At 31.8% G+C, this 20,356-nt stretch overlaps 1 protein-coding gene across 2 annotated transcripts in view; it reads right to left on the bottom strand.

Annotated features, from left to right (window-relative positions):
* Positions 1-20,356, bottom strand: part of SNTG2 (syntrophin gamma 2) — a 640,226-nt gene that overhangs the window by 128,551 nt on the left and 491,319 nt on the right. For both annotated transcript variants that reach the window (XM_051976027.1, XM_051976028.1), the window contains 2 exons: positions 13,593-13,664; positions 7,059-7,268 (listed from right to left, as the gene is read on the bottom strand). In XM_051976027.1, the coding sequence (XP_051831987.1) occupies positions 7,059-7,268; positions 13,593-13,664 (282 nt within the window). The remainder of the gene's footprint in view (positions 1-7,058; positions 7,269-13,592; positions 13,665-20,356) is intronic.

The following is a 20,356-nucleotide window of genomic DNA, read 5'->3' as shown; positions in this document are numbered from 1 at the left end:
CATAAAATCCATCATTACCTTGCGCTTTCCTTCAATTCTAGTCTCCTTATATTTTTCCCTTTGACATACTCAATCATTTATTGACAGTATATAGGGGACAGTGGTCTATATACTGTTCCTTATGTCTGTAACATCATCTCCTAACTCCAAGCCTTACTTGCATCAAGGTTTAATTTATATGCCAACTCCTTCAAGAGACCTTTTCAGATTCTTCCCATTAAAACTCCACAAAAATATATGTATGTACACATCATTGTTTCTGCATGTTTGTGTCTATGTCTGTCTGTCTATCTATCTCTCTGTCTTTCTCTTTCTCATTGTGTTTTGAAGAGAAAACAAAAGCAATGAAAGAATCAATCAGTTCTGCCTTCTCTTTGGCCTTACCTTGCAAGTAGAAATCCTATATCTTCTTTTATCCTTTTTCTATCAATAGAATTCAAGAGATTTTTTTGATTATCTATAGCTTCCCTAGTTAAACTCCCTTATTAAACAAAATGATATTTATCATTCTTGATGCACTTTTATAGGACAATGCTATTGTTTTATGTTCATTTTTTGTTCCATAGTCTTTCTTCCATCACCTGCACATGTTTGTTTGCTTGTTTTTTTTTTTTAATTTTGACTCTCAGTTGATGAATAAATTATGACATGACATCTTCAGACAAATCTCATTTCCCTCTCCTCATTGCAATTGTTTCCCTTTGTACTCATAAGTTTATTTTTGAATTGAATAAAGTATGTTAACATATAATAAATGCATCTGATAAAGCATTTTCCATCTCTTTCCTATTGGCCTCTCAGTTATAAATAAAATAGATGATCCAATGTAAAGTTTTTTTGAAATCTTCAACATTGGCTTTCCCAAAATTTTTGTTTTCTGATTCTCAATCCAGTGTTTTTTTTTTTTTTAATTATACTATAATACTTTCAAAGAATATAATGATTAATAAGGAATTGAGAGTTCCAATCTGGTATATACAGAGGTGGGCCAAGGGTATGAAGAAATGGGAATTACCAAGATTTTCTGAATTTTGAATGGCTTCACACTCTTTCAAACTCCACCATTTTACCACTCTTTCCAATCTCCCAAATTTGCAATATTGGCATTATTCTTGGTTTGTCACTGTCCCTCACCCTAGATATCTGATCACCTGCCAACTTGTGCAAGAGTTATCTCTAGAATTTCTGAGTCATTCTCTCCATTCAAAAAGAGACCCTCCTATTTTGGGCTCTCATCACTCCTCATTTAGATTATCAAAAGTCTCATAATTGATCTCCCTGCTTCAAGTGTTTTCTCAAACACTATTACATAATGCTGCCAAAATCATTTCCCTTAACCATATATATAATGAGTTGACCTACTCAAGTTTTATTGCTTCTAGGATAAAATATAAATTTTTTTGTTAAGCTTTTTAGTATCTCTCACAACCTGCACCCAACCTCTCTTTCTGACATCATTTGAACATTATACCCCAACCTCAACTCAAGTCAATAAAACTAATCTTTCTGCTCTTCACACATAATACTCCATTTTCTGTCTGCACTGACTAAACTATTTTTATTTATTTAATCTATATAAACTCGTATTTGTTCCTTTTTATAATTATAATATGTATACTTAGATATGTATTTATTGTTTTCTTCCTTAGAAAGTAAGTTCCTTCAGTCAGTCAGTTAGCAAATAAACATTTTACATTTATTAAATACCTACTATGCACCAGGCATTATGCTAATATAGCACTTTATTTTTTTATAAATACTTTATAATATATGCTTTAATAATAATAATCAATCAATAAAAATAAGAATAAATAAGAATAAATATTTAAAACTTAATATTTAATTTGATCCTCATGGCAGTTTTTCATATTCCCATTTTACATAAAGGAAACTGAGACAGATAGAGATTTAGTGACTTCCCAAATTCACACAACTATTAAGTGCTTGAAGTTGGAATTTAATTCAAGACTTCCAAACTTTAGGTCCATCACCTCATTCTCTGTATCATCTAAATGCTTCTGAGGTAAAGTGGAAGAAGTACTGAAATGGAATAGGCTTGTGAAAAAGGACCAGACATGGCAAGGCATGAGACCACTCACAAGATGAAAGCACTGTCAAGGAAGAGAAGTGGGGTAGCACATTATGATACCAATAATATGGGAGGTAGATAATAAAAGCCTGATGGAATCTAGATTATCCTGTACAAGTGGGAAGATCACAACATCCTTAATAGTCATAGGGAAGTTAGCAAGAAGGGAGGGTTTTTGAGGAAAGACAATGAGTTCAGTTTTGAAAATTCTGAGTTTAAGATTTCCATGAAACAGCTAGGTCTAGGTATGCAATAGACAGTTGGAGAAGTAAAACTAAGTTGGAAAGGAGATAAGGTCTGATTAAATAAATTTGAGACTTTGCAGTATAGAGATGATAATTGAATTAAAAGATGCTGATGAGATTACTAAGGGAGAACAGAGAGGGAGAACCAATTTGGATATAGATTCCACAAAGGAAATTGAGAAGAAGCAATCACTTAGATAAGAAAAAGAAATTGAAAAGAACAATGCTATGAAAACCTAGAGCAAAGTATCAAAGGCTGCTGAGAAGTCAAGAAGGATGCTGATTGAGAAAATGCTAGTAAATTTAGAGATGTAAGTTTTAATTAAACGATCAGGTCAGAAGGAAGTCTGTAGGGATTTAAGAAGAATAAGATGAAATTAAGTAAAGTCATCTGTTGTAGGACCTTTTCAAGGTATTTGTCCACAAAAGCAAGAAGAGATATGGAATGATAGCTAGGTAGCAGGCATGGATAGATCAAGTGAGAATATTTGGAGGGTGAGTGATTCATGGGCATTTTGTAAACATTAGTGAACCAGTTGACAGATTAAAATTTGAAGATAAAATAGAGAATAGAAATGATAGGGCAAACTGTTGGAAAAGATGGGATGGTTTGCAAGGAGAGATATTTTCCTTTTTTTACACTTATAGCTCCAGTGGCTTATATAGCACATAGCAGATACTTAATAAAAGCTTATTATTTGATTGCACATGAAAAACATCTTACATTTTACATACATAAAATTATCCCACAATCCACTTAGATACTTGTTATTCTGAACAAGTCACCTAATCTTTTTTACTCTCAATTTGTTTACTGTAGCATGTGGATAATTATAGCACCTACCTAACAGGGTTGTTGTGATGATAAGTGAGACAATATAGAAAAGCATTTAAAAATAAAAACTTTACAGTGTTACATGGATGTTAGTATTATTTTTATTATTCAGTCATTAAGGATCTGGCCAAGCCTCAGAACCCTCACTTCTAATCAGCAGCTCTCACAGCTTTCTAAGTAATTGAATATATGCTTCCTTTTCCCCTATGTGATCTGTTATCTCTTTTGACAACCACAAAATTCTTTAAAAGGCAATAAAATTCATTCAGTAAAACTAAACAAATCCATTAGATTTGATATTATAAGCACTATTCCACAATCCAGTCATTTTATCTCTACAAATAGAAGAGAAAGACACATTTTCTCATCTTTTTTTAAAAAGACAAGCTTGATCATTATATTCCATAGAATTCAGTTTTAGGCATTTTTAAATTTTTGCTTTTCAGTCTTTCCATTTACATTGTTGTATAGTAAATGCTTGACAAATGATTATAGACTGACATATTCTTTTAGCTATCACCATTCTTATTTCACTTTTTATTTTTGCTCAAAAATGATTTTTTAACTGATTTGTATGACTCAGGTGTTAAATTTGTACTTTTACCTCCATCACACTTCTGCATTTATTATTTCTTGTTTAGAAGGTCATCTTCCCTTTATTTTTCTTATCCAAAAACTACTCAGCCAAAAAGTTCTACTTCAAATACCATTTTCTTCTAGAAACTTTCTTTGAATACTGCAGCAATTTTTTAGCCATTTACTCTAAACTAGTTCTTATAGTTTAGGGTGTTCACTTTATCCTTAAATTTATCTGGACAATTTCTTTGGATCACTCTTATGACTTCTTAGTCCTTGCTTTGTAACATATTCCCTGGATATAAAATTGTGGCTCCTCCTGTGACACTTAAAACATAAGGAAGGACTTTTCAACCACCAATTTTTTTTTTAAATACTGTTTCCCTAATGTACAGAGATTATTTTTTCTCAAAGAGGACTATGACATCAGAAGGTGATGTTATGACAAACAAATGAATTGGATTTAAGTGAAGGAAAGCTTTGTAAAGTCACCTGCCTCACTTTCCCTCCAGAGCCATCTGGGCCCAGTTGCAAGATATAGATCAGGACTCCAATCCTAAACTAGCATTGCTAATTGTTTCCATGAAAATATTTTAGGGGAAATGACATTGAAGCTGACCATTAATTCTAGAGAAAAAATAGTTATAAATAAATGGGTTCACATCTTTAAGTGACTTTGTTACAATGCTGAAAAGTTATGAAAAAGTAATATTCAAGACAATCACAACACAGGTTGTCTTCATAGTAGAAAAGACTCTTAAGTGAGCCTGTTCAGTTTTTATCTCCAAAAAACTTCAAGATAGGAGAGAAAATTTGTCTGTCTTGGAAGGTTTAGCTTATCTTCCTGTAAGCAGGTAATTTGAAAAAAAAAATGGCCCTTGGAAGTTCCTGCTTGGAATACCTTCTCTCTTCAGCTCTACCAATTCCCATCACATCTCTCAGAATTCAAAACCTTACTCAAAAAATCACCTTCCAAATATAACTCAAATTTTACCTCTTCCCTCCCCACAAGAATGCTTATTTGATTTTAATTATTCCTTTATATCACATTTTATCATTTCCCTACTAAGTCTGTAGAATATATATATGAAAATTGTTTAACAGTGTTTTGTAAGTTGTTCTAAGACTAAACTGATTTGTATATTCTTTGTATCCCATCAAACATTATACTTCAGTGTCTTATACATAGTATGTCCTTAATAAATCTTTGTTGAAGTAAATTTAATTTATATTTTGTTTCTGAAATTAGGATATAAAGTGATTGAGATCAAGGGTCATTAATTTTGTACTTATTATTTTATATAATGTTAGGAATGAATGCAAGACTTGTCATCAGAAGATTCAGTCTTCAGTTCTTATTTTATCTTTTAATAATTGTACAAATCAACATCTTTGGGTCTCAGTTTTTAAATTGTAAAATAGGGATAAAAATAATTGTCTTATCTTTTGCCCTTTTGCTATAACCTCTGGAACCCTGTATACTCACATCTGACCTGCTGGTGTTTCCTAAGGATTCCCAGGTCTTGTCACCTAGTTTGTGGCTGAATTCTAAGACCTCTGAGTCTTTCCATGTGAAATTTCCTACATGTGTTATCTTCTTTAATGCGAGTTTTTTTATATCACAGAGAATCTTGATTTTCTATTTGTCTCCCTAGAATTCAACAGAGAGCTAGGCAAATCACACACATTTAATAAATAGCTTTTTATTCAGTATCTAAAAATGAGAATTAATTTGTATACACATACATACATACATAATAAATATAACTACCAAGATACATGCATGTGCATTCATGCTTTGTAACCAATAAGCACTATGTAAAGATTAAGTTATTGGTGCAATAAGTGAACTGGATGGTCTTTGAGACAAAATTATGTCAATTTAATTTCTATTATCACAGTTGTACTTAATTAAATTTAGGCTGCAGAATGGTATAGTGGTTACTGGATGAGTGTTGAAATTATGTACAGTAGAAAACATGAGTAGGAAATAACTTGCTAGTAGTAATAAAGGATTGAATTTCTATAGTGTTTTAAGTTTGATGACCACTTTACATATACCATCACATTTGAATATAACAATTTGTAACCATTCATAGGAATGTATATCCTTTTATCTAAATACACTAACAAAAACACCACAGTCAAAACATATAGAAAACTTTAAGGTTTGCATTGTGTTTTATTTAGACAAATTCATGGGACTTCCATAATGTCAGGGAAGTATATTTATCCAAATTTTATGGATAAGAAAACTAAGAGTTAGCGAAGTTGAGTGACTTTCTATCATCACTCAATATGTCATAGGTGGGAACTGAATCTTTTTGTTGTGACTACGAAGTCCCATCTTTCAGTCAATAAACATTCATTAATTACTTACTATGTGCCAGGCACTGGGCTAAGTTGCCTTTTATATTACAAAGATAGGTTTCACTGTGCTTCCATCTTTTAATGTAAAAGTACTTCAAACCTCTATCTGTATATCAACACACCTGAGTAGCAAATCAAATATTGAACATAAATTAGAATTGAAAGAAATCATTTAAAAATGCAACTAATATTTGGTTCACAGCATGCTTATGATGTTCATGATGTAGCGCACAAGGTTAGGGGAAAATGATTCCATTTTTGTTTGTGCAAAATGTAAACTCCATTGTGATATATTTGATTCATTTATGTTCTGTAATTTTTATTTCTGGTGATCTATAGCCTCCTGGAAAGGAATTCTATTATTTTAGATAATACATAGTCTAATAAATTCTTTGTTATCAATTTCATGGATTTCCACTAGAAATTGTATGTGACATTTCTTGTAATCAGTAGGGAAAAATTCACATTTGACAAATGTGGAAATTAAAAAAGTCTTCCTGGATCACATGTAGGACAAAAAGGAATATGGTATTCTAGAAAAACTTGTTCAGTCCTTTAATTTTATGTAGTTATTTGGTTTTCTATAAATATAGTCTGCAAGACAAATTCATCTCTTCAGAGAATATTCAGATAGTCACTGGATATCAGTTCAAGAACATAACAATTAAAAACATGGGCCATTTTTCAAGTATGAAAATTAGATACTTCTTCCTTACGCTCCTCTCTCACAATCCATGATATAACATATGTTGCTCAGCAAGATTACCATGGAATAACCAATGCTTACATAGTTAATGATTTTTTTTTGCAATCAGAAAATAAACTGAACTTTGGTAGAACTTAGAAAACATATTTTTCTAACATCTAACATATATGATTGTCATTTCCTACATATTGTCTATTAAGGATGAAAGATTACTAATAAAGAGCATATATTACTTACCCCTGTCCTTTGAACTTCCATGAAAATGGCTCTTTGGAATGATTTTTCCCACACAGCTAGCTCACTCCCTAGCTCTACATTGAAAAAATGACTTTTTCCCTGTCCAACCATGACACTGAAGCAATATGGCCGTTGGTCTTCCAGGTCATAGTCCTGGTGAAGACCTAGATAAAAGTTTGCCTGTAACCAGTAGTCATCAGCAAGCCAGAGCTGAAAAACATAGAATAAAAATTTATTTGTTTATTTTAATTGCTAGAGAGGTCCTAACAACATAGAAAGACATATTAGATATGGAAGGCATACACAATATCAAAGGTAGAAGGGATTTTAACATAGCTCAAATATAATTGAGTGTGAGAGGACTTTAGGAGGTAATATATCAAGAATACAGAATGTTGGAAAGGAACCTACTTGTCACTTAATTAACTTCTTTATTTTAGACAAAAAACTAATAAGCAGAGAGTTAAAGTCAGTTGCTTAAGTTCATAAATTGAATAAGTAAAAGACTTAAGAGTAGAATTGGGACTTCTAGTACAATCTTTTATTATTATATGCATAAATATAAATATACCTACACATATATATGTGTGTGCATTACACCCACACCCACACTATACATATGTGTATAAATATATATGTATGTGTAAATATGAATTATGTATATATATATATATACATATATATGAAACAAAATACATTTATGTAGAAATATTTTATTCTATCTCATACTCTAATGTCCACGAATAACATCCTTAAATAGAACATAACAGTAGGTATTATTATCTACAGCAGTGGAGAAAGGTCAAACATGTTGATGGGCCAGTGGGAAATACAGATCATTATAGCGAAATAAGTAATTGCTCTTTTGTGTGAGCTCACAAACCTGTGAGAAAGGTAATATAGTAATTATTATTCTTATTGTTCAGATGAAGAAAGTGAAGCTCAGGGAGAACATATGAATTGCATAAAGTTCAACCTCAAATTTCTTCTGATTCCAAGTCTTTCCCTCTTTCCACTGTTAGAAACATGCACACACACACACACACACACACACACACACACACACACACACACACGTCTTTGTGTATAGACTAGAATTATTTCTCCACCTCTCCTTTCCTCTTCTCTTTTCTCCTCTCTTTTTAATTTCTCCTTACTCTTATTGTTCTTTTTTTCTCTCCCCTCTCACTTGCTCCTTCTCTCTATACGTATATATTGTGTTTGAGGATGAGACTGGATAGAAAGATAGAGCAACTGTCTTACTTTCTATGTGACCCTAGATATATCACTTGACCTTACTATCCCTTGGTAATACTCTAAGAATATAAGATACAGAGTATGTGCTGTTTTGGATGTCCTGCACCAGCAAATGAATCCTCTTCCTCTTCTGTTTCCCACCCCCTAGCAGGGGTCCTCAAACTATGTTCTGTGGACTAGATGCAGCATCTGAGGATGTTTATCCTCCTCACCCAGGCCTATGAAGTTTCTTTATTTAAAGGCCCATAAAACTTTTGCTTTTACTATAGTCCAACCCTCCAACAGTCTGAGGAACAGTGAACTGGCCCCCTATTTAAAAAGTTTGAGGAACCCTGCAAGAGATTCCTTTGATGAAATAATGGTGAAATGAGGTCAATTTTAAAATAAGAAAGCATAGGCTTGTAAACACACACACACACACACACACACACACACACACACACACACACAAATTTCCTCAAAGGCAGGACTATTAATTTTATCTTTATATCCTTAGCACATAAAATACACTATCTTGCACATAGAAAATAGATTCATGTTTGTTGAATTGAATTACATATAAAACAAATTCATTAACCAATTAATGGTTCTCTTCCATTAGTTTTCATAGAAAACATTATATAGAAAGATTACAGATGGTTTTACTTTGCTTGAAAGAACTTAAACATAAATTTATTTTTCTTTTTGAAGGGGACATTAAAGTTGCTTGGAGTATATTCTACTTTATCATTAAAAAGGTATGTCTTTGATACATTACTCAGATGATGTTCCTAATTTAAGTCACGACTGCAATCAAGGCACTGATTGATGCAATTTTCTCATCAATTTCACGGCTGATATAGAAATTTAGTATAAACATAATTTTAATAGGAGAAAAATAACCTCTAGGAAGAAAAGAACAGCACTGAAAAACAAAATAATTTCTCTAAACTTATGTTTAGAGATATTTCTAGCCTAAACATTGATAGATATAATTGTGGAAGAGGGATTATGAACACAGATCAGAAAGAAAAACTGAAATTTAAGACTGTTGTTTTCTAATTATATATTTACTCTAATTCCTGAAATATTAACTTCATGTGAGAAAAAATCTAAGATGGAAGAGATTCAACATTAAATTTACAAGTTTGCTAAACAAAAATGGATTTTTGCACGTTGATTTAGTTTTTTAGAAAACCCTACAACATTGGATGCAGGAAAAGTGAATGGGCTCAGAAGGTATTGTTAGAGATACAAACTTATGTTCCCTAACTGATGACTGATAAATTATTGTGAGACTTTGAGCAGTTTTTAGTTACACAATACCTGTGATGAGGAAAGAAAAGAAAGGCATATTCTGACACATTTATTCATTCAGTAAGCATTTATTAAGTGTCTAGTATATGTCTGGCATTGTGCTAAATACTGAGGATGCAAAAAGAGGCAAAAGACACAAGGAATTCACAATGTAGTGGGAAAGACAATAAGAAAACAAATAAATACTAGGCAAACAATAAATGATAAATAAGAAATGCAAATTATCAGAGGGAAGGCAATAGAATTAAGAATTGATGGGAAAGGTTGATATAAAAAAAAACTAAGAGTATGATAGGTGGAATATCTCACTCACATCTCAAGTTTCTTTTTGGATCTCTTTTTACAAACTACATCCCAGCCCAGTAGAAGCCTCTGCCCCTGTGGCCATTTTTATGACTGGAGACATATTCTCCTAAATTTTTTTTCTCTTTATCCTTTCCCTATTTCCAACTCCTCTTTATTTATTGTTTTTCACCTTTAAATTCTAAATTCTTTGAAGGTAAGGCCCATCTCACGTGTTTTTATGTGTATCAGTAATACTTAGCATAGTACCTGGCATACCACATACTCTCTCCTTTTTCTCTCTCTCAATGTTTAAGAACTACGTTGTAACTATTGTATTAAAATCTGGGAGTCAAATTTTAGCATAGACAAACTAGAAAGTGTCTAATTATACTGGAATGGTACTGGTATAAAAGATTATTTCATAAGAAGATTTATTGAAGGAACTGGGAAAGGGAAAAGGTAGGGGCATCATGTCAATTATTTCTAATTAGGTGAAAGCTTCTTACTCAGAAGAGGAATTAGCCTTGTTTTAGTTTGTCCCCTTAGACCAAGAAGCAGTGTATGTAAATTCAATTGGGAAGATTTAAGCTTACTAGAAAACTTTTCTTTATAATTATATTTATGAAAAATTAGAACGGTCAGGCCTGGTGAATAGCAGGTTCCATCTTAGCAGAAGTTTTCATTCAGAGAGTGGATAACCATTTGTTAGCCATTCGTTGAGGGGATTCTTGTGCAGGTGTGGGTTGGCTGAGCTAGATGGTTTTGAGACTCTCTAACTCCAAGATTCTGTATTTCTGTATTACTCACTGTACAAGTCTTTCCAGGGATACACACTGTACAAGAACACACAGAAAAAGAGATCAATCTCCTATATAACTACACTGCTTTGGCATAAGGAGGTCTCACTTGCCTTTCCTGCTCTCCTGTCTCCAAATAGAGTCATGTTAGTAAGTTTACCAAAAATCAGTCCATAAGCTTGGGCTATCTTTGCTGATATGAAAATTCATTGTCAGAAAAGCTGATTCTTTTAAGTAATAGTCTCTTCCCTAGTTTATAAATTAATTGCCCTCATTTCATGATTGTGCTAACATGTATAAGTACCCTTTAAAAATTTGAAATGAATGTTAATTAACTTAAATGACTACTTTTCCTTCATATGCTCCAAGCTATATAATTATCAATAGGGAAGAAAAGAATTCAATACCTTTGCTTTCTAGTATCTATTACATTCCTCAAGAATACAAATGGAATTATTTTTATATCTTAAATTCCTAAAATTTAGACTTTGAAGTTGGGTTTTTCATTTCTTTGTCAACAAAAAAATAGCCTCAAGATAAACTGAAAGTTCCAGAAATTAACATTAGTAGAATACATCAACTTTTGAATCCGATTGAGCAAGAAGTCAGCAATTATAATTATGCTGTAAAACTTAAAAAAAACAAACAAAACTGTTTTATACATGAAATAGTAGTAACGTGGTCCAAAGAGAAGAATATTGAATTTGAAGATAGAAAATCTATGTTCAAATCCTGCCTCGGAAATTATCAGTGTGACCTTGATCAAATCATAATATTTTTCTATACTTAGTTTCCTCATCTGTAAAATAAAAAGCTTGGACTGAATGGACTCTCAGATCCCTTCCAATTCTAAATTTATAATTTATTTGTGATCTAATCCAGATGATAATCTAATTCTAAATGTACAGCCCTCAATTATTCAGGCCAATGGAGGGCACAAATACATATATAATGAACTAAAAATGTACAAATCATCTGTATAAAAAATTACACATTATCCCCCATTCCCTACTCTTTGATCCAATCTCTGAAGAAGAAATTCTTCTTACCAATTCCACCTCCTTTGCTAGTCACTCAGACAGTTAGCAGCATTTATTAAGCTCTAACTATGTGTCAGGTACTGCTTAAAACTCTGGGGGTACAAAGAAAGGCAAGGATCTTACAATCTAGTGGAGGAGACAAAATGCAAACAATAGTGCACAAACACAATTTATATAAGATATATTAAAGATGATCAATGGTGACAAGGTGCTAATATTAAGAGAGCTCATAGTAGTTCCATTCTTTATTACTTCTGACCTGGACTGTTTTAACATCATTTTCTTTGAATCTGCCCTTTCCTTTCTTCAATCTATCATCAATACAATTGTCCAATTGATATTCATAAAACACATGTATATCTTATTCCCTTATTCAAGAAACTTCAGTGGCTTTTCTATATACTCTGGGATGAGTTCCTCTTTTAATCACTTAAGGTGTTTTCACAATCTGGTTCTACTCTTTCTTTTCAGAATAATTACACTGCTTCTCCCTCTCATGCACTCTAATTTAGTTCCAGCTGATCCTAGAAAGAACTGAATATAAATAAACTTACTAGCTGTGTGATCCTGGGGAAGTCATTAAACCTCAGTTTGCCTCAGTTTCCTCAACAGTAAAATGGGAATAATAATAGCATCTACTTCATATGGTTGTGTGAGGATCAAATGAGATATTAAAATTGCTTAGCACTATGCTTGGTACCCAGTAGGCACTATATAGATACATATTCTTATTCCTGCATAAATGATAGTCCTCCTCCCACCTTTGTGCCTTATTCTATGTTGTCTTCAAGGATCTGTTGAAAATCACTTCCTTCAAGAAGCCTTCCTGCTTTTCCCAGTTGTGACTCCTCCCCTGTTACTTTGAATTTGCTATCTGTCTTCTCTATTTGTCTCGCTATCTATGAATCTATGCATTTAATTGTCTGTGAGTATGTTGTAATCTGTCAATTGAATATAAACTCCTTGAGAGTAGACAAGAATTATCTCTTATCTCAGCCCATTGAGAACTGACTATGCTATTTAAGTGTATATTAAGATTAATTTAATAAATACTTTGTGATTCACTGATTGATTCAAATGATAGATTGAAATCTATTGATCATCATGGGAATTAAAATTTTAAAGATACTAAAGCAATTAACTTCATTTACAGCTGAAGAGGTTGAAGTGATTTGCTTAATGTTATATAGTTAGTTTCCAATTAAGAACCATAGATGTTCATAATTGGATATTATGCTTTTAAGATTTTTATGTCATTTGAAATTCTTTCATTTCAGATGCATTGTCCATTTGTCCTTGTACGTAATGCTATATTTGGATTTGAGATTTTTATATAAATTGAAATCTGACTTGAAATAATTTTCTTCAAAACTAGTCATTTCTTCAATTGATTCAATGTACCTAACTTTGCTTCAATATGCTTAACATTACCAAAAAAAGATAAATAATGTCAAATAATTCCATGTATTTCAAAGATATTATGTTCCTTTACATTGACAAGCTTTGTTAATACATGGCAGACAGGCCATGATAACAGTTAAAATTTGATTTGTGCAGCAAGAGATTAACTAGTTTAAAATTATCCACACTAAATCAGATGTCTTTAATTTAAATGCCATGGATAAAATTGTACATATTACCAGTGATGTATTCTGATAGTAAAAGCCACCAGTAAATGCACACCAGTCTTGACTAGATATAACTCCACAGGGATTATGTGGCTATCTAGAATATTTTAAATTTTTTATTAAATTCAAGAGTATACCTGAAAGATGAAGCATTTGTTTTCTTTTCCTATTATCTGAAATGCCAAATACTCTTGGTTATTTGAAAATATCTCATTACCACAGTACACTTACCTTGTGAACTTTAAATAGTACCTCACAGAGGTTATAGATTTTTTCAGCTCGCACCCAGTCTAATGTACTCACCTGTAAGAAAGAGAAAGTACAAATATAAATATATGCTTTTTTCTATTAGTCTGATAATGCAGATCACCTGTAGATATAAAATGAAACTTAATATGCAGTTATGTCAATGAAATCTCAAATAAGCACTAATTATTGGTAATATCATCCTGTATATTCTGTATATGTCAATTGCTAATCACAGCTGTTTATTTTAAAAGCAAAAAAAGAATATCTTCTAGATGTATTCAATATATTAGATATGCTAAAACAGAAAACTTTTTGATTCAAGACAATATTAATATATAGCTTTATGAGAAACAACACTATGACTTGGGATGTCCTCCCTCAAGTTACTAGCAAAGAATTCAAATTGAGAGGCATTAGGACCAATCATAGAAAGGCATTAGTATTAATATTATTATTTGGAGAAGTATGATGTAGTATAAACAATCTTGGATTTGGAATCAAAGGACCTGAGTTCTTATCCTGGCTGTGCCAATTGATACCATCGTGAATCTGCTTAAATCACTCTGCCTCAGTTTCCTTCATCTGTATAATTAGGAGATAGATGACCTTTAAGCTCTAGATTTATTCCCTCTAGATTTATTATTTCATAATTCTATGTGCTCCTCCAATCAAATTCTAGCTCTTTTATCTATCAGGTATTGGGCAATTTACAACAGCTCCAAGCCTTACTTAGTTTCATCCTTTCTATAATAAGAATGATATAATCTCTAAGCTCTCTTTCTACTCTTAATCCTGTGTCTATCTGCATTAAGAATTATTTTGACTAAACTAAATAGATAATTCAGACATAGACACAGACACAATCAGACAATTTGACTGATTAACTAGTTATTTTTTATTTGGCCAATTAAGAGTTGAATTGATCTAAGTAGGGGCTCCAAGGATTATATACCAAATTTGTATTTTTTGTTATATTTTCTATGTTTCTTTTGCTCTTCTACTACCCAGGATAATTAAAAGTTTACTGCATTATGCCTTTCAAGTACCAAAATCACCATGAGCAAGGGATTTAATCAATTTGCTCCTTCCTGCAGTAAACATCTTATTAAATAAAATGCCAGAGACATACAGAATCTGAAACTCCAAAGCCATTAGATTTTCCTAAATATTCTTCTAACTATAAGTTAATGATGTGAATAAAAATTACACTTGGCATATTATTAGCTAATATTTAATTGATTCCACAGTGAACCAATCCTAATTGAAATAATAATAATAATAAACACTAAATCAATCTATAAGTGAGATGTAAAGAATAGTTCACTCAACAGGTAATTGTGTTATTTACTTTTAAATATCTATATATTTATCTATATACAAACACATATATGTGTGTGTATATATATATATGTATCTATACATATATATATATACACACACAATTAAAGCCATAGAAGTTAAAATCTTACATTAGTATTGATATTTTAAGAAACTACATAACAAAAATTTTGGAAGAACTATTATGTCTTCCAAGACCTTTAGTTAGTAATAGATGCAGCCTTTAATAAGCCTGCCTTTCTGTGCTTATAGTAATTTCCATTGTGATCATAATAACTGACCCAGTTATTGTACTGCCTAGGATTCCAAAAACATCCCCTTCCCTTTGAATTTTTATTACTGCTGATACATTCACAGGATTACTTATATAATTATGGTGGAGTACTTTAAATATTTATATCATTAGAGCTGAATTATTTTTTTGGGGGGTGTAAGTAGGGTGAATTTGAAGAGATTCAATGGTTTAATAATGTATCTGCAAATATGTCTTCGGATTATAGTTATGTAATGGACTCAATTCAGAAATTATGGTTTTGATATTTATTCTCTCTGTGTGTCGTTTTTCCTTTGCTTTTTCAACTTCCTCAACCACAAGATAAATTTCTTTCTTTAGGGATATCAATTGCTGCTTATGTATTCTCCAAAGAACAGTTGTAAACACAGAGGAATCCAGGATAGTCTGCAGATGGGAAAAGGAAACTTTCTATATTCTATTTTATTTATTTTCTATCTATCCTATATATTATATGTATGCACATAAATGCATATAATAAATATATAATGTAAACAGGTGCTTTTTTCTATTTGGTCTGATAATGTAGGTCACCTGTAGATGTAAAATGAAATATGAATATGTATAATAAATGTATATAAATACATATGTATGTATATTTGTTGTCATTCAGTCATTTCAATTGTGTCTGATTCTAAGTGACTGCATTTGCAGTTTTCTTGACAAAGAAACAGGATTGGTTTGTTATTTCCTCCTCCAGTTCCTATTGCAGATAAAGAAACTGAGGCAAGCAAGTTTAAGTGACTTGCTCAGAGTCACACAGTGAGCACCTGAAGTCAGTTTTAAAATCTGAAAAGTGAATGATGATGTCAGGCCTGACATTCTGTCTACTGTGCCATTTAGTTGTCTCTGTTTCTCTCTCACACATGTGTGTACATATATACATGCATGTATAGATATATGTATTTAAATATACACACACAAACATATATATATACACACACAAACATACACATAGTTGGTTTGGTTTTAATGCAGGTAGATTACTTTTTTTTTTCCTTTTTAACAGTTGGGAAAGTTTATTACTCATCTTGCTCTGCCTTTTCTTCCAATTAATGTAATTTTATTCACTTTTTGAAGCTTAATATCCAACTCCTAGACAAAGTTACTTCTAATCATTTTAGTCCTAAGTGAATCTTTTCTTTTCTAAAGCCAAGAGACCTCGACTGTGTCATTTGTCTGACATTTATCTAAGTTGACCCAAACCACATATTTTATTTTTAAGTACCTCTCATGATACTGCAACTCCATAAAAATATTCCTGAAGTCAAAGACAGTGATTTATGCCATTCTCCATTTTCCATGGTACTTTACATTGTATATTCAAAAAGAAATGATGTGCAACAAATTCTTGATTGATTTGAATAAATGTGTAATATTAGATATGGTATATATTAATGGTGGAATATTAATTATACCAAAATGGATGAACAATCTATATGTGGTGACAAAATGTCTGTGGTCAGAAAACTGGATTGTTTTCTGTGTTGATAAGTCTAATCTTTTAAAATACACTATCAGGATGACTTTTATATTAATCTGTGAGGATGTGCAGCTAAGAATTACCTTATTCATTAAAAAGGCAAAAAATGGAACTAAAAACATATATTACAATTCTTGAGACTTTCTATCTTATCACAACAAACATTTAATGTGATATTTAGAGTTCCTTCCTTTTGTAGTTATAACTGTAAAAACTAGTTAGGAAAAAATTGATAATATAAGCCATCTGTTTTCTACGTGAGGATTTGTACTTAAGATGATGTAATATTTACTAAATGATTTTGTTGTTAGGTATCTGACTCAAAAGATAGAATTTTTGTTTTCATAATAAAAAAGATAGTCAATAACAACAGAAAACCAGCCAAAAGCAAATAGACATAAGTAAAAGACAAAAAATTTGTTCAGCCAACAAATTTTGTATGGTAATGACTTAGTAATTGAAGTAAAAATATACAAAAGATGTTCTTGAAAGGAAATTCCATCCCAAGAAAATTGTTTCTATAATTTTACATGATGACAAATACAAAGACCAATCAAAGTCAACTGTCTCCACAAGTGAATGAAATAAATATTTATTGAGTGTTATGGACAAAGCATTATGCTAAGTGCTGGGGATACAGACAGAAAAAAAAATTATGCAATACTTGTTCTCCAGGAGCTCACATTCCAGTAGAGGAGATAACAGATATTAGCAGGTTTCAGGTGTAAGTCAGATAGAAAAGTCCCATTGATCTTTGAGTGAAAAACAATTGTTATTTAATATCTTTAATATCATTTTTACTGATTACATTATATTAATTTCTAATATTGACTCATTTTAAAATGCCAAATACTTTAGTTGAAAGAAATTCCTTTTTTGGAGCCCTGGTAGCTGTGGCTGTAATATTTGTAGGAATAATCAGGTTTCTGAATCTTCCCAGTATGATGGTAGAGGGTACTATGCTGGAAGCATTGCTATTTTCAAGGCTCTTGGATTTAGGATCCTGAACTGTCCCTATAATACGAAAAGGGAAATGATGATCAAGGTTGTAGGGGCAATTTGACTTGCTTGCCACATGCTGTTTTGTATTTTTCTCTTGGGACACCTTAGTGCTTCATCTAGGTTGGTTTACATGCCTTGTGATTGGCAGTTGGTTGAAAGCTTATGGGGATCCTGGTTCCTTCTCCATAGAAAGTGCTTCCCTCTAGGTTAGCTATATGATTTAGTCTGGAAGTGGAACTGATGGTTCTATATGGTGCTATATCTGTCTTTACTGGCAAAAACAATAGTCTAGCACAATGGAACAAATCTGAACAATGTTTTTAATATGGCTGTAGAACAAGAATGTAAGGTCTAAAGTATAGGCATGTCATTCAGTATCGGTAAAAATGCCTTAAAAAACTAAGTGAGGTGATAACAGATGGATGTGGCCATTATTCATATAACAGAGGGGTTCTTCACTTTGGAATAGCCACAAGTCTTAGAATACAATGGTTTCGGCAGCCAGCTTTTTAAAGGAACACATCTTTTGGAAAGTGAGATACATTTGTAATGGCAAATAAGAAATGGGGGAGAAGACAACTCAAACTTTATGTCTTTATTCCAAAAGCCTAGAATTTTTCTCAGTAAAATGATTTTGTATCATTTGAAATAGTATGAAATCAACCATGTGACAATACTTCTTAAAATCACTTCATTGATGGTCATTCTGGGGGTAATATAATGGAAAACTACATGCTAATGGCTCAAATCTTTATTTGGCCAAATATATTGGGGGAAAAAAAAGGTAGCATGAATTAGTTACACAACCATGGAAAATAACAGATTCAATAGCCCATTCTTTTAAATATTTTCTTGAATAACACATATTTTTCATAACTAATTAATTCATTTCAATAACCTATGAAAACTAGGGCTGTTTAAAATTACCAAAAAATTTACCAAAACCTCCTTTTATGTTATTGTTCTAATTATTACTTATACCAAACTAAAATCTCAAGGCCAGTAGTTTGTTTTTTGTTTTTGTTTTTGCTGAGGCAATTGGGGTTACGTTAATAAGTTGTGTCTGAGAACAGATTTGAACTCAGGTCCTCCTGATTACAGGGCTGGTGCTCTATCAGTTGTACCACTTAGCTGTTCCAGTGCCTGCAGTTCTTAACCTGGGGTTTCATGAACTTTTTAAAAAAACAAATGTTCTGATAGTTATTTTTCAATATGATTCAATCCCAGTGAATTTTATTTTATACTTTTAAAAATATTATTTCAAGAAACAGTCCATAGGCTTTCCTGGATTGCCAAAGAATTTCTTGACACACAACAAAGATTATAAGGTCTGGCTATGTTAACATGAGATTTATAATGTTTGAATATCTCTTCAATCAACACATTTGCACTTGTTATTTTCTTCTGGGTAAACAACAAAATCTGATAGGCTGTGATTGCTTAATTGGTGTTAAAAATTGCTTCTCACATTTTCCTGAATACATTGACAACTGTTGCATAATTTATATATTTTTAAAATTCTTTAATATGCCTATAAATTTGAATTTATGGTTATTTTAGCACATTTTAATGAAGTTTGAAAACATTGAATTTCTGGAGGATTTTATTTCTGATTGTCTCTTGTAAACCATAAATCAATAACAACAAGAAGCTCTTTCTGTCCTAGAGAGGGAAGTTAAACATTTCAAAAAACATTTTTTGGGAAAGTATCTTCCAGTGAAATAAAATGTTACTTTCTCAAGTTATGGTTGATGTATGATTTCCAGATCTTTTAAAAATCTTGACTAAAATCTGATCATTGGAAAAGCTAGAATGGATTTTTGGCAATTTGTGAACTACCTTGGGCAAGCTGCCAATTTTTCTTGATTTTCTTGATCTGTAGCTAATTCAGATGAATTAAATAATTTTTTAAAAAATCTACTTTAAGTAGGGTATTATACTAGGATCTGGAGATATAGACAGAAAAGAAACAATTCTTGACCTCAAAGATCTTAGTGCAAGGGATTTATTTACTTTAAGATATCTACCAAAGATAATTAAATCAAAGACCATTTCAGGTAGAGAAATGTCATTGCTATTTAGGAAAGAGGAAAGACTTCTCACAGGAAATAGCACATGAAATGATCATGAAAAAAGGTAAGGGTTCTAAAAGATAAAAATTAGAAAGGTGTTAGAAAGGAAATAGTCTGGGCAAAATCGTGGAGACAGGAGATGGGAATATTAAGGTCGAAAAACAGTTAGGCTATTTAGGGTGATAGGATAATGGGAAACGGAGTAATAGGAAGTAAATCCTTATGGGTAAGTAGAAGCCCCCTGGGAGAGGGATTTAAACATCATGCTTAATAGTTCGAATTTTATCTTAATGACAATAGAAAACTATTTTTGTTTTGTTTTGTTTTGTTTTGTTTTGAACAGAGAAGTGACGAAGTAATAGTTGGGTTAGACCATATTTAAGGGTTTGAAATGCTGATATTTAAGTGTCCGAAATGGTGATGTATAAATACTCTTGAATGGAATGACTTGTTAAAATCACTACACTGATACTCTTCTTTGTCAGGAAAGAAATAAATGACTGTGATTACACTTCTGCACTGTTACACTTCTGCACTGTGAAGATCAGTATACAACCTG

Source organism: Antechinus flavipes, chromosome 2 (genome assembly GCF_016432865.1).
Source record: "Antechinus flavipes isolate AdamAnt ecotype Samford, QLD, Australia chromosome 2, AdamAnt_v2, whole genome shotgun sequence".
Lineage (NCBI taxonomy): Eukaryota > Metazoa > Chordata > Mammalia > Dasyuromorphia > Dasyuridae > Antechinus > Antechinus flavipes.
Note: the sequence above shows the minus strand (reverse complement) of the source record. Positions and strands in the feature narration are given on the sequence as shown.